General features: G+C 39.5%; 2 protein-coding genes across 3 annotated transcripts; one reads left to right on the forward strand and one right to left on the reverse strand.

Annotated features, from left to right (window-relative positions):
* Positions 1-511: 511 nt before the first annotated feature.
* LOC114455272 (growth hormone-regulated TBC protein 1-A-like) lies at positions 512-5,493 on the forward strand. 2 transcript variants are annotated; one of them, XM_028436400.1, is made up of 8 exons: positions 512-733; positions 1,053-1,201; positions 1,279-1,437; positions 1,506-1,630; positions 3,852-3,948; positions 4,158-4,330; positions 4,407-4,592; positions 5,326-5,493. In XM_028436400.1, the coding sequence occupies exons 1-8, from the start codon at positions 669-671 to the stop codon at positions 5,416-5,418; spliced, it is 1,047 nt and encodes a 348-aa protein (XP_028292201.1). In that variant the 5' UTR covers positions 512-668; the 3' UTR covers positions 5,419-5,493. The 2 variants fall into 2 exon arrangements, with proteins under 2 accessions (XP_028292201.1, XP_028292202.1); XM_028436401.1 differs by having other exon boundaries at positions 516-733; positions 1,056-1,201.
* A 2,727-nt stretch (positions 5,494-8,220) lies between these two features.
* Positions 8,221-14,214, reverse strand: LOC114455663 (lysosome-associated membrane glycoprotein 1-like). The gene is made up of 6 exons (XM_028437040.1): positions 13,862-14,214; positions 11,982-12,157; positions 11,761-11,889; positions 11,560-11,626; positions 10,987-11,154; positions 8,221-8,957 (listed from the first exon to the last, which is right to left on the reverse strand). Exons 1-6 carry the CDS (start codon positions 13,920-13,922, stop codon positions 8,818-8,820), a joined length of 741 nt encoding a protein of 246 aa, XP_028292841.1. The 5' UTR covers positions 13,923-14,214; the 3' UTR covers positions 8,221-8,817.
* Positions 14,215-14,516: the final 302 nt, after the last annotated feature.

The following is a 14,516-nucleotide window of genomic DNA, read 5'->3' on the forward strand; positions in this document are numbered from 1 at the left end:
GAAAGTCTATGATAAACACTAAAATCACCAGGATTACAATCACTTGTCTGATGCGGACACACCTATTGAAACCTAAAACAGGTATTTCTCTGCATAGATATTGTATACACATTTCAATCCTGTCCTAAATATATATTTCTAGTGGAGTTTACACACAGATACATTACAGCATCTGGCCTCAGTGACTGCCTGAATAATTCTGGCCCTTAAACAAACCTATGACAACCGTAAAGGAGAACGCAAGAGAAAATAATACCACTGAGAGGAAAAAAAATGACAACAAATCATGTTTTACAAAATAAACTGATGATTTATGATGATCTTTATCGACGTTTGGATCACATGAGCAATAAATATGAGACGAAGGGAGTGGGATGGGTCAGAGTCAGTAGTTCAGAGCATTGTAGTGTAAACAACCGTTGGTTGTCCAGTGTTTGCTTTCAGGATGGACAATATTATGTCAGAGTAAGCATGACTGTTTCTTTTCCTTTAAATGTTTGGTGTGCAAACACACACACACACACACACACACACCTGTGGATGTGAGCTAGGCTTTGGCTCCTCCTCCAGGTGAGCTTTGTGAACAGAGACATTTGAGACTCTTGCTATTGTCTGTCTTCTTTCCTGGAGGTTAAAAATGGACTAAGGTCTGGTTCTGTACGGCCTTGATGGAGTCCAGAGATGATCTCAGACCTGCTGCACAGCCTCTAGAGTGTTCCAACAACACAGATGGGTGAGACATGAGTGCTGTTTAAAGTGTTTCCTTTCCTCTAATGTAACCTTTCTAACTCCTAATATTCCACTGTACAAGCCTGACATCTTCGTTTGGCTACAGGACACTATTTAAGCTTCTTTTTAGTTTAAATTCTAATTCCTGAAACAAACTCACTGGTTGGTAATTTAATACTGTCTTTTCATACAGTTGAGCCATTTGATTCCTCGGCAGCCTTCACACATGCAGGCAGTTCGATGTCAGCGATACTTGAATAGGAGACGATGAAAAACAAAGCCTTCATTTTTTTATTTTATTTATTTATCACAATCTGTCCCAGCAGGATCGATCCTTATGGCTTTAAGAGGCAAGAAGACTTTATATCATACATGGAGATGATGAACGAGTATGTGGCCGTTCTCAAGAGAAGGTCAATGAGATGGTCGAAGCTGCTTCAGGAGGAACCCTTTGTGGAGAAGAACCTCACAGGTACAACACTGACTCAAAAACATGTTTGATTTGTGTTGTTTTGGTGTTGTGTGGTTGACAAAAGTTTCATCTGGAAGTGAAGAGATTTGTGCGTAAAGGAGTTCCCAACGAGCACCGCACCAGGATCTGGATGGCAGCGAGTGGAGCTCAGGAACAGATGGAGAGTAAACCTGGTTACTACCAGTCTCTGCTGTCCTTAGAGCACGACACCAAGCTGAAGGAAACCATCAACACAGGTTCCCAGTCAAACCAACACATCGCCTGTCTAAGACCAGGCACGACTTCTAATATCGTGTCTTCTCAGATATGCACAGAACTTTTCCAGACAACATCTTCTTCAAAGGCAAGGATGAGCCAGGTTTGCAGACGGAGCTGTACAACGTGCTGCTGGCCTATGGCAACCATAACCCCACAGTGGGCTACTGTCAGGTAAATACCAAACATACACAGAAACCACACATAAGCAGACATTTTGGAGAAAAAATGCATTATGAAAAATGATCATTTACATTTATTGTGAAGATATGTTCTACAGGAAGTAGACCTGAGCAGAGGAAATACTTCCTGTTTAAGTTGCACTTTATTTACTAGATTTTCAAAGTTTGAAACTATTTTCTCCGCCTAATTTCATTTTTACAGCTAATTATAGAATGAACAACTGTGATAAAGTGACACATTTAATAAATCTACCTGAGCTTTATTCAACTTTTAAAGAATTGAACATTTGTATTCATTTGAGTTGCATTATGTTAATAACAGCTGATGGTGGGTCATGAAGCCAAATGAATGAACCCATAATGTAATTTAATTATATATATACTGTATGTACACAGAATACAGTGTTTGGTTCATTGTATTTTATGGTGTGCAAATAAAAGGTTCACATCTGTTTACATAAAGAACTGGACTGACTGCTACCACCTTCACAGACACACATAAGTCCTGTTGTTCTCATAGCATCACCTATTGCTACCAACAAACACGTACTGTACCACATTAATATCTAATCAGCAAATCAATGGGAGCACCTCAGGGTATGTGGGTCACATAGAATCAGAATGGAGAAGAAAGAGCAATCAAGTGCCTCAACTCTTCTACTTGGATCTTTACCCACAACCATCAATGATTCCAGGAGGTCAACAAGAAACAAGAAACCAAACAGTTGTCACAAGCAAGGTATCAGAAAACCATTACAGTTCACACAGCCTTTCAGCTTAATAGAACAAGGCTGAGTGTAGAGGAGATCTTCTTGGCAAACTTTGGTTACCTTCAAATTACTATTCAGTATTGTTGACCATGTTACTCCCTGTATGCCCAACATGAACCATCTACTGATGCTGCTTAACATGTCACTATACTGTAAATGGAGCATACTGTACCATTAAGAAAGGCAAACACGACTTAAACAATCCCACAGTCACCAAATCTCTATCCAGTAGAGCTCTGTTTGTCATGGATGTGCAGCAGCTGTGGAATGACGACATCATGTGGATAAACATCTGTAATGACTCTCCGCCTCCTTGTTAAAGCAATGCTTCCTAAAGTTCAGAAGCTCTAAAGACCAAAGAGGGACCAAGAAGTGGCGAGGTGTATCTATTAAAGAGTCTTTACCTAAATTATACCCACAACAAGAGCACGCATAACGCCGGCAAGCGTTAAATATCGTCTGCCAGATCTCAGAGTGATCAGTGATCCTGGTCATGGTACCGTGATCATTCACACTGTAAAGGATTGGAAGACATTTCTATTTCCATTATAATTAATACAGTAGGTCGAAATGTGGGAACCCCCATTTTTTGTAAAATTGTGGTTAAATGAGCACTCCGGATCCAATCTGGATGAAACTCATTGTGGCAATTGAGGAATCAGACCAGCATAACTGAGTCAAGTTTCATAAAGATCGGTCAATTACGAACCAAGATATGAATTTTGGACATTTCACCAATGATGAGAGATTTGATTTGATTTTTCAAACTATCTAGAATCACTACGGTATATTGATTAGCATCCCCTCTACAATCTGTTGGAATCTTCCATGGTGCAAGTATCTATCTATCTTTGGTAGACATTTTTTTTTAAACCTTTTGATCCTGGTCCAACGCTCAACATGTTAGTCAAAGAATTTCAATTTGGCGTCTTTAGTTGTAAAATATCAGAGTGACTGCCCTCTATGGGTTAAAACCAGTCTATTACAATTTATTTTTTACTGTTGGCTGAGAACAAGATCATGTGACATTTTGGGACCATCTTGCGTCAGAAACAAGCACTTTTAGCCCCGCCCCATTTATAAAAACTAGCACCTGTGGGCCCTACAATCTGTGGTGAGTAGGTTGCATTGAGGGAAGAGTGAATAGAGAGCTATAGTAATGAGTAGCTAGTTAGCATAGCATAGATTGTTCATTGGCGATTTTATAGTATAGACTGGGCGTGTCTTAACTGCTTCAGGAGCCCCGCCCATAATCAAGGCATTTTTTTGAAATTTCCCTCCTAGTGGCAGGTCAGGAGAAAGCAGGGATTTAGTTACTCTTTAAGTACTTTTGATGTAATCCTGCTAAAGGACAATCAAACAAACACGCTATTGAAAATATGGCCTCCTTGGTGGAGGTAATGATCAAGATGAATCTGAGTATTTGGATGCTTTGTCTTCCAGGGTATGAACTTCATCGCAGGCTACCTCATCATCATCACCAAAGATGAAGAGAAATCATTCTGGCTTCTGGATGCACTGTTGGGCAGAATACTCCCTGGTAAAGTTTCACCAAACAACAGATGAAATGAGGATCTATTGCACCTTTGGTTATGTTAGTCATTTAGAGGCTTTAAGATGAATGGGATTAACTTCAGCACTGTAAATCTGGTCCCAGTAGTGGACTAGTGGACTACCTCTCTGTGGCCCAGTGCTCTGTACATGGTCTATAAACATACTTTTTATGAAACATAATGGTTTGTTCTACAGATTACTACAGTCCGGCCATGCTGGGATTAAAGATTGACCAGGAGGTGCTGGGAGAGCTGGTGAAGACCAAAGCCCCGGCTGTTGGACAGCTCATGGCCCAGTATCCTGGCATATGGACACTGGTGGTATCTCGCTGGTTCATCTGTCTCTACATCGACGTTCTACCTATTGAGGTGAGGAAAGGTTTGTTTGGGAAGCAAAATAAATCAGTGTTTGACTTTTGTTCTTTTTCGATTCCCGTCCTCGCAGACAGTTCTGCGGATCTGGGACTGTTTGTTCTACGAGGGCTCTAAAGTCCTTTTCCGTGTTGCGCTAACCCTCATCCTTCGGAACCAGACGGAGATCCTGAGAGCGAGATCTGTGCTGGAAGTGTGCGAGTGCTTCAAACAGATCCCCTGTGGAGATTTTACCCTGGACTGCCACACCTTCATGCAGGTGAGACGGCAGTACTGCAGTGTGATAAAAGCGTCAGAGATTTCTCTTTGGAATTAGGCATTCTGCAGGAGTTTGCATGTTCTCACTAAGCATAAGTTAGCTTTCTCTCTCAGTTTTCTTTCCACCATCAGAAGTTTGGTGTCTAAGTTGACTGTAAGAGTGAATTCATGAAAACTAGCACTTTTAATCTGCAAAGTTATGCTCAAGCATCAAATATTATGGAAAGGATAAAACAGCTAAATGTGGTTTTGGGCCAGCTTGGATTACATCACAGCATTGCCTGCATTATAATCTGGTTTATTTTCAGATTAATTGAAAATAAATTGGTAATCAAAGAATGGTACACAAGCTTTAACAGTAGCTCCTCCTGGGACTTCTTAAAGGGCAAATGACTCAATGACATAACATCAGTTTTATCTCCATCAGATCATGTGACATCTTATATCATTTGGGATCAAGTATTAAAGTAGCATTAGTACCTTAATAAACTGTGACTTTAAAGCGCTTTAGGCTAACATTGGATAAATTATCTTTTCAAAACAAGTGGCCAATGTGTTGTTATTAATAATGTAAGACGTTGGGCTGAACCACAAGTCTCGAAGGATTGCATGACTCATCAAAACAAGGAATGACTCAGAAAGATAACTCCACTGTTGATACACATTGAAATTCTGAAGCATTCATTGTTCGCCCCTGGTGTTTGCTTTATTGATGCATTCTTTTGTATTTACAGAAGATTTTTACTGATCCTGGAAGCCTTTCAATGACGACTATAAAAAGACTAAGAGATGAATGCAGACGGCAGATCGAGGAGGAACCTAAATAACCAAAAATATGCAACAGATTTATAAAGTTCTGCCGCACTGAAGATCTTTAATCTCTTCAGTCCAAAATGGGAAAGCTGTTACACATGAATTCTGATGTTTGCTTGATTGCTTTATCCTTTCCTGTATTAAATAACTTTGTTATGAAAATCAAAAAAGTAATTACCAGTATCCTGTTCTGTCTCAATCTATAGTTCTTTAATGTCTATTGTGAGCTGAAATTTGGCTACCAAGTTTCATTTTTCAAGAGTTACAGCCTCAAGGAAGAAAGAAAACTACACAGCAGATTGTGTGTGAGAATTTAGGCAAACAGGCAATGATGGGAAGCCCATGAGCCCAGAGTCTGTGTGGCTGCCACAGCTTTTAATAGAGCTTTTAACAGGTGCTGGTCATATAATTAGAACATCATGAAAAAGTTGATTTATTTCAGTAATTCCATTCAAAAAGTTAAACTTGTATCATGTATACATTCATTTCACACAGACTGACATATTTCAAGTGTTTATTTCTTTTAATATTGATGATTATAACTGACAACTAATGAAAACCCAAAATTGAGTATCTCAGAAAATTAGAATATTGTGGAGAGGTTCAATATTGAAGACAGCTAATTAACTCAAAACACCTGCAAAGGCCTTTAAATGGTCTGTAGTCTAGTTCTGTAGGCTACACAATCATGGGGAAGACTGCTGACCTGACAGTTGTCCAAAAGACGACCATTGACACCTTGCACAAGAAGGGCAGGACGACACAAAAGGTCATCGCTAAAAAGGCTGGCTGTTCACAGAGCTCTATGTCCAAGCACATTGATAGAGAGGAGAAGGGAAGGAAAAGATGTGGTAGAAAAAAGTGTAAAAGTAATAGGGATAACCGTGCCCTGGAGAGGATTGTGAAACAAAACCCATTCAAAAATGTGGGGGAGATTCACAAAGAGTGGACTGCAGCTAGAGACGGTGCTTCCAGAACCACCACGCACAGACGTATGCAAGACGTGGGTTTCAGCTGTCACATTCCTTGTGTCAAGCCACTCTTGAACAAGAGACAGCGTCAGAAGCGTCTTGCCTGGGCTAAAGACAAAAAGGACTGGACTGCTGATGAGTGGTCCAAAGTTATGTTCTCTGATCAAAGTAAATGTAGCATGTCCTTCGGAAATCAAGGTCCCAGAGTCTGGAGGAAGAGTGTAAAGTTTCCAGTTAGTGATGGTTTGGGGTGCCGTGTCATGTGCTGGTGTTGGTCCACTGTGTTTCCTTAGGTCCAAGGTCAACGTAGCCGTCTACCAGTAAGTTGTAGAGCACTTCATGCTTCCTGCTGCTGACCAACTTTATGGAGATGCAGATTTCATTTTCCAACAGGACCTGCATAGTGCCAAAGCTACCCGTACCTAGTTTAAGGACCATGGTATCTCTGTTTTAGATTGGCCAGCAAACTCACCTGACCTGAACCCCATAGAAAATCTATGGGGTTTTGTGAAGACGAAGATGCCACACCCAACAATGCAGAAGAGCTGAAGGCCACTATCAGAGCAACCTGGGCTCTCATAACACCTGAGCAGTGCTAGACTGATCGATTCCATGCCGCAGTAATTCAGGCAAAAGGAGCCCCAACTAAGTATTGAGTTCTATACATGTTCATACTTTTCAGTTGGCCAACATTTCTAGAAATCTTTTTTTTTTTTGTATCGTCTTAATATTCTAATTTTCTGAGAGACAGAATTTGGGATCTTCATTAGTTGTCAGTTATAATCATCACAATTAAAATAAACATTTGAAATATATCAATTCGTGTGGAATGAAGATATAACACGTTTCACTTTTTGAATGTTATTACAGAAATAAATCAACATTTTCATGATATAAATATAGCACTTGTAGTTTGTAGATCAAAACACATTTTAAATGCTAGATCCAGTCCAGTACGGTGCCAACTCACCCAGAACTTAAAGGATGTGCTGCTGATATATTTGCAATCAGTTCAGTATTAAACAGTGGAAACTAGACTCATTTTTAAAATCATTTGTACAATTTTTTTTTCATTAATAAAAATAATCAGCCATGTCATTTGGTTAAAAGGTTAAAGGTACAGGATTGGTTTAGTGTTTTCTAAATGGATAGCATTTACAAATTAAGTGTTATATAAGAATTGTTTTCATCAATGAAGTATACAGTATGATTTTCAAGAAGGCAAAACACCACCATGTGTTCTTCCACTTTTATTAACCTCCTTAAAAAACAACTTCAAAACACTTCATTAAAACCATGTTATTAAATCATTTAGGCTTGAAACAGAGCAAAGAAAGGAACAAAAAAAAAAAATGACGCACAAAAAACAACAAATGTTAAACAATGCATTGTTTACAATAGTAACTGTACCAGAAGGCTACGTACGCAGCAGCACGCTTTATAAAGGAGAGGACCGCAGTCGGTAACGGAGCATTTTTAGAGCGCTTTCCTCATCGTCCCAATGTAACCATATTACCCAGTGATCAGTCAGAGTGAACGCTGATCAGCAGAAAGTAACAAACCAACAGCGATGCACAGATCTGCAGCTAAAACCAATGGCCTCTTTTCAGGTTGATCAACCAGTGTGATGAGGGTACAGCAGTGGGAGTCAGTGTGGGAAATACATGTTTCAGCCTCTTTAAATATGAGGACTTCATTAGTTTTGTCAAAGCCGACTGCTGCAAATGAAATGAGGCAAACAAGTCTACGGACACTTCGTCTCTTTTGGCAAAAATGTCCCACTAAGTAGTGATTTTGCTAAACCTGTGTGAGAAAATAGCAAAAAACCTACAATGATTAGTGACATCCTTAAATTTGATTATTTTATTTGATAGTTCAAAACAGTCTAGATTTCTCCTAAACCAAAAGCTGCAGCCCTGCAATTTAATCCAGTTCTCCAGAAGGAAGCGATTGACCCTCACTTTTGCCCCAAAGTGCAAACTATATACATACTGTTCCCCAAAACCTTCACACAGCTTGCAAAAGCACAGAAAAACTTCACTTGGATGAGAAGGGTGTAACCGCAAAAATGATTCCCTTTGTAACAACAAACCTCAATTTGCAGGCATCTACTTGGAAACAAAGAAAAGAAATGGGGAAACCAACCCAAATCCCTTAAACATCCTTTTATACGTATAAATAGAGCAAATCCTGAGGATAAAATTTTGATCAAATAACTTCTGCTTTACATTTTCTGATTCTCTTAAAAGAGTTCCTTTATAATCAAAGCGTGCGTCAGCATCCAGAATGGGATAAGGACTAGTGCTGCTGATGACAGTAAAGAACAGCATGCAGAGATGCGATGTGATGAAAGATGGAGGGGAAACGGTGGGAAAACAGTGGTTTGTGTCCGGTGTGGGGAAAGCTCTCCGGCTTTGGAGAACAAGCCAGTGCGTTTCCACCTCAGATGGTTTGATAACCGGCGTGGCTCCTCTTCCTGCCAATGAGGTACGCTAAAAGCACCACGAGGACCAAACCAGCCAGAGCTGCTCCGACAATGATGGGGATCAACATGTCGTCCTCATCCAGCTGACACTCCTCAGCTGTGGAACAGACGAGTAAAAAAACATTTAGTGTAAAAAGACAGATTCAACTATGTTATGATTTTACTTTAAACTCTGGTACATTGGGTCACTAAAACCATGCTTTTGAAAACTTCCTAGCCCGGCATATATGTAGCAATATTAGGCTAAGACGTTCACTTCTGGAAAAAAGCATGACATTTTTACATGGGGTTTTTTTTTTTTTTTTTTTTTGAGTATACTGAACCCATTTTAATGGAATCAAGGCTGGCAAACCAACAGTTTCAACTTAAAAAATAAAGAAAAATAAAAAAAGAAATCCAGAATGGCCACCGTCCACAGGGTTTCCCCCAGAAAACTTGCTAAGCCTGGTGGTAGAGAAGCCCACCATGTTTTTGTTAAAAAAAATAATAATAATAATAATAATTTTAAAGACCCACAGGAGATTTTCTATGACAATATGAACGCCAAAACCAGATTCTGAAAGACTAAAAAGTCTCTAATTTTGTTCCAACTTTGATTCTAGCTTGTTCCGTTCTTCCGTAACCAGCAGCTGAATAGAGGCAAGTTTCACACAAATCACCAGTTTGTGACAAAAAGCTGAGAAACGGCTTTTTCTGAAAAAAATCTTTTAGTGACTTTGAAGCAATTTTTTTTTTGGTCTTAGTGACACCTCAACATTGGTTTCCTTCTATAAAACTACAAAAAACAACACCGAGACCGGGCTTTTGATGGAAACATTATTATTATTATGCCAACTATGTCAGAGTTGAATGGATTTCTTACTCTATTTTGGCCGCCCTCCAAGTCTCTCTCCTCTACCATTCTCTACACACACACACAACTTCCTTCTCCTCCCGGACATGTTGAGTCTCACCGCTTGCCCCATTTTTTGATCGTTTTATCTCACCATCACCACACTCAATCGTCCACTCAGGTTCCACACATGCTCTAGTCGAGAGTGAGCTGCTGGGAACTTCAGCATTAACCCTTGTAGCGCCATTTTCTGTCTCGCAAACTCTTCCTCTCCTGAGCGCTGCCCATAATGGGTGATCTCTTATCCAAAGGTGCGCTGCTGCCACCTACGTGGCACCAGTTGGTCATGATCATTGTCTAGGTAAGATATTCACCGGAGAGCTTTGTCACACTGTCTCCTAGCAACCCCAGCCGAGAAACACAATTGACGTCTACAGACGTCAATAGCACTCAATGAGTTAAGAGTAGTAGGCGATTCCGCCCGCAGCTTATGCTGCTGGACATCCTTGTTGTGGTGCATAAAAATAAATAAATGAGTGATACTTAGCCTGGCAGAGGGGCCTATAAAGCACTGGGTCCAAATTGTCATAACTTTGGTTCTGTTTGACATAGAAGTATGATCTCAGGGGCTAATTATAGGCTTTCAGGGTCAGGGAATTCAAGAATACATTTTAAAATAAGATCAAATTGTGGTCGTTTAAAAATAGTCATGCTGTCTTCCAGAAGTGAACATATCTGCAGTAGCTTGGAAGATTCTTCTGCTGCCTTCCAGTACAATGCAGGTTGAAACCGACTTCTCAGCAGTTTGACCAAACACCTGCTTTGTTGTAATTTAAAGATAAACAGACTTTAACCCTGTGCAACATTGGCTGGTTACTGACACATTTAGATAGGATCGGAAAAGTGCTTTGTAATTGATTTAAAAAGAAGCCTGTGAGTAAAAAAGTAAAATAAAATAAATGTTTGATTTAACTTTAACTGTGATAAGTTACTTAACAGTAAACATCTTGGTTTTTTTGTTAAGATCTTTGTGGGTATCTTCCAGGACTCAATCTTAGTTGTACGAGTTCCTAACAGCACATTAGACAGATTGATCATCTCTGTACTTTAGCTTTATGATGAACTAAAGGCTGACTCACGTTGTTTTGACTGAACTATGATGCATTAAAAACAACCATATTGATCATTAGAAAAGAGCAACGCTGATGGCTGCCACGGTTCACAAAGATCACATCATCCTCATCTGAAACCTTTGCTACTTGTGTTTATGTGGGAGAGACTGATAAAAACTCACCTGCACCAAACTGATTTCCTGAGACAGCAAAGGGCTGGACCTGCACCTGGAAGGTGTTGATGGACACGTTCACCGACACATTCAGAGTCTGTTCATCTCTGCACATGTAGGAGTAACCCAGGGTCCCTCGTAGGTAGTTCAGACTGCCGTTAGTCACTGAGAGCCGCTCTGAGGCACGAACAAAGGAAATTATTCACCAGGCATTACAACTCACTTTGAAAATTTGAATTTGGGGAATTTTAGTACACTGGTACTGTCATCAAATAAAGGAAAACCAATACTGAAATAGTTTCCAAAAATTCCAACCTGGGTGGGATTCTTGTTTATTTTACTACTATTTAACCTTATCTTTAAGACAATGCATTTACTTACAGCCTGAGTCGTCTTACACTGTGGAAAAAAGGTACAGCAATGCTAAGATTCACATCTGCGTCTCCACTTCTCACGTTGTGATAATAAAAAAATCCCAGTGTTTTACTTTTGATTAAATGTGTTTGTATTCACATCAAAGCAGAGATTAAAACCTTTATTGGCATTGTAACTTTTTTTCGGCCAATATTCAGAGGGCCTTACCTTTCATGTCTGTCAGGAGTGCAGAAAGAGTCACATTACTGAGGTGGTACTTCTTAGATGTTGTATTCTGCAAAAGAAAAACAACCAAAACAGAAATGAAGAGGAAATCCAGATCTGAGCAGATATTGTTGGGAGTGCCATCTAGTGGCTGCAAACAAAATCAAACTAGGCTAAACGTTTGAATAATGGAGGAGTACGTACCAAAATGAAGCCAAAAGTCAGGTTGATTTTGTCTATGTCTGATGAGAGTATTAGCATGGCGTGATCTGATTCACACCCTCCAGAGCTTTTGGTCTCATTGGGCTTCAGGTTGAAAACGTCGATCACAGTCTGCGATCATAGAATTACAGATGCATTGTTTTAATAACGGCAGACAGAGGATGGGTTTAGATTGGACTCTGAGGTGGATTTAAATGTGGCACCTTGTTGAGGCTGGCAGAGGTGAAGGACATGTTCAGCTGGAGGCCCATGTAGGCCAGTAAACAAACAGTGCCATTGGCATTAGTGACATTGTATTGTCCTCTGTCAGGTCTCACATCTTTGTGTGGAGGAGAAGTTGGTGGTGCAACGGTGGCAAAACCTTGATGCAGGAAAGCAGCTGCAAAACATTCACAAAAAAAAAAAATATATATATATATTTGTCTTCTGTAGCTGCTCATTCTAATCAGGACCAGATGGTGTTAGTCCATTAAAGGCAGATTATTCAAAATAATAATAAGAATATTTATCTTCTCAGGTTTTAAATACAGAAGCTGCACCTTCTTTTTTTTTTTTTTTTCCAATGAATTTAGTTTTACAAAACCTAAATCATTTCTACAATTGACCCACACACACATTTTTGGATGGCCACTTGTTTTACACATCTTTTGACAGTGTGGATTGTAAATTTCAGATGCCATTTATGTTCTTATAAAGAAATTAAAAAGTGTCTAAAGATACATTAAAAGTAGCCATAGCCCCCGGACCTTTGCTACATAAGCGTAATGTGCCCGTGTATTACGGATGGCAGAGTGCACTCAAGGATTCTTCCTTCTGCTGCCATGAGTTCAAATCCCACTTGTGACATATTCATTTTTTTCAATTGAACATATTTAACAAGGCAAATTCCACCTTTAAAAATACATAGCCAACAAAAATAAACATTTTAGGGTATTTCCTGGGTTAGGGATAAAATAAAAGGGTTAGGTAAAAATAAATATTAGCTAAACTACCAGTGACGGAATGTTAAGTCACGCGGTGCACCTATCACGTGACCAAAACTGGCCAATGAGGGGCGCTGCATATGCATAGAGTGGCAGTCTATGGACGTATCTGTAGCCACTTAAAAAAAAATTAAACTGAGTTTTTTCAAAACACATTTCATCACGTTTGTATGTTAACTACAGCCAATATCACTCTCTCTAATATACATACATATACATTTTAAAGGCAGTTAATACACTAGTTTTTATTTTATTGATTTAAAAAAAATGAAACTAAATCCAAGAACATTAGAACATTGTTCTCAACTGGTCTGGCTTTAGGATGAAAAACATCTTTTCAACTGTGACTCAAACTAAGGTAAATGTTCCAACCGTTAAAACCAGAATATCCCTCTAAGAAATTAGGAAAAAAAACAACTTTTTGCTCAATTCTAAATTGTGCTGCTGGTAATATAATAAAGAATGAAGTTCCACTTTCAATGAACTGCCTTTAAAAAATAACTGAACATTGTTTCATGGAAACAAAAAGCAAAGTGCCAACTAAAAAAAAAGAAAAGGCATTAAAAAGTAACGTACTGAGATCTATTGGTATGAAAGAACCATTTATTTATTTTTTACATTATTTTACATGAATTAAATCTCTTTTCAGGTAAAAGAGCAGTTGATTTTTCTTGTTTGGTTCCAGGAAAAAGCCGACAACCCACTTTGGGTCCAAATCCTACAACTAAAAAACTTCTAGAACATTGTGAATAAAAGCAGGGTAACTGCTCTCCTACTATATACAGATATTTCTCAAATAAAGACAGAATTACACCTAAAGAGAAGTTGCTGAAATGTCTGCTGTTTGTGTTCCGTGACCTTTTACCACTTGCACACTCACGCATGCGCAGTCACATAACTTGCGTACTAGTGTTTCACCTCAGTTTGAGGTATTTCCGTGTTTTTTTAAACCCAAAACACAAGTGAATACGTTTATTTTGAGAATTTACAGTTCATTTGAGGTGAAATGTATCCGCCACGTCACTGTTAGCAAGCTCACCTAAACATCTGCGCATTGTCGCATCTGCGTAGTTGACTGACAAAAACTGAGATAAACTCACCTAAAATGAGCGGCAGCGTCACTCCCAGGTACCATGACTGCACGGAGGTGATCCTAGTCATGTTTGTCCCGTTCCCTGGCTCTTAGTTCGGAGTAGAAATCACAGCAGACACCGCGGCACTCGGCTAACAGGCGGGGAGCTAACACGGCTAACGCTAGCGTGACGAGCGGACAAAAAGGAAAAGCAGCTAATGTTAAGGTGAGGCCGAGACGCAGCGTCCGTGTCGATGGCAGCGGTAAAGTTTGTAGAAAGGACCAACAGAGAGTCCTACAGATGTTTCTGTGCTCCTCTTAAACCACAGCAGCAGTGACGTCACGATCATGTGACGAGACTGGTTAACAAACAACAGGTCACGTGGTGCATGCTAGCCTCAGCATGTTTTGATCTGTTTTGATCATCAAATGTGAAACAATTCACCAACAGCCCAATAAATGGTCTTTCTTTGTAGTTTTAGGACCTTTATGAAATTTAGCTGAGAAGTTCAGTTTGTTCTACATGATATGAGATTAGTGGCCTTGGTAATATACACAGTATATACATTTGTGACACACTGTTTTAATATGTCTTCAGCAGTGGGGGGTGCGACACTGTCACTTTCATAAAAACAGGTGGCAAGAAATGGTCCAAAAGTGGACAGAAAAGATTGAAAAGTGAC

Source organism: Gouania willdenowi, chromosome 21 (genome assembly GCF_900634775.1).
Source record: "Gouania willdenowi chromosome 21, fGouWil2.1, whole genome shotgun sequence".
NCBI classification, from domain to species: Eukaryota; Metazoa; Chordata; class Actinopteri; order Blenniiformes; family Gobiesocidae; genus Gouania; species Gouania willdenowi.

Coding starts and splice junctions, on each gene's coding strand:
- LOC114455663 (XM_028437040.1), bottom strand. CDS start 13,922: ATGACTAGGATCACCTCCGTGCAGTCATGGTACCTGGGAGTGACGCTG. Junction 11,890..11,981: donor CCTCTGCCAGCCTCAACAAG/GTGCCACATTTA, acceptor CTATGATCGCAG/ACTGTGATCGACGTTTTCAA. Junction 11,155..11,559: donor ACTCCTGACAGACATGAAAG/GTAAGGCCCTCT, acceptor TTCGTGCCTCAG/AGCGGCTCTCAGTGACTAAC.
- LOC114455272 (XM_028436400.1), top strand. CDS start 669: ATGGAGTCCAGAGATGATCTCAGACCTGCTGCACAGCCTCTAGAGTGT. Junction 1,438..1,505: donor GAAGGAAACCATCAACACAG/GTTCCCAGTCAA, acceptor GTGTCTTCTCAG/ATATGCACAGAACTTTTCCA. Junction 4,331..4,406: donor TCGACGTTCTACCTATTGAG/GTGAGGAAAGGT, acceptor CCGTCCTCGCAG/ACAGTTCTGCGGATCTGGGA.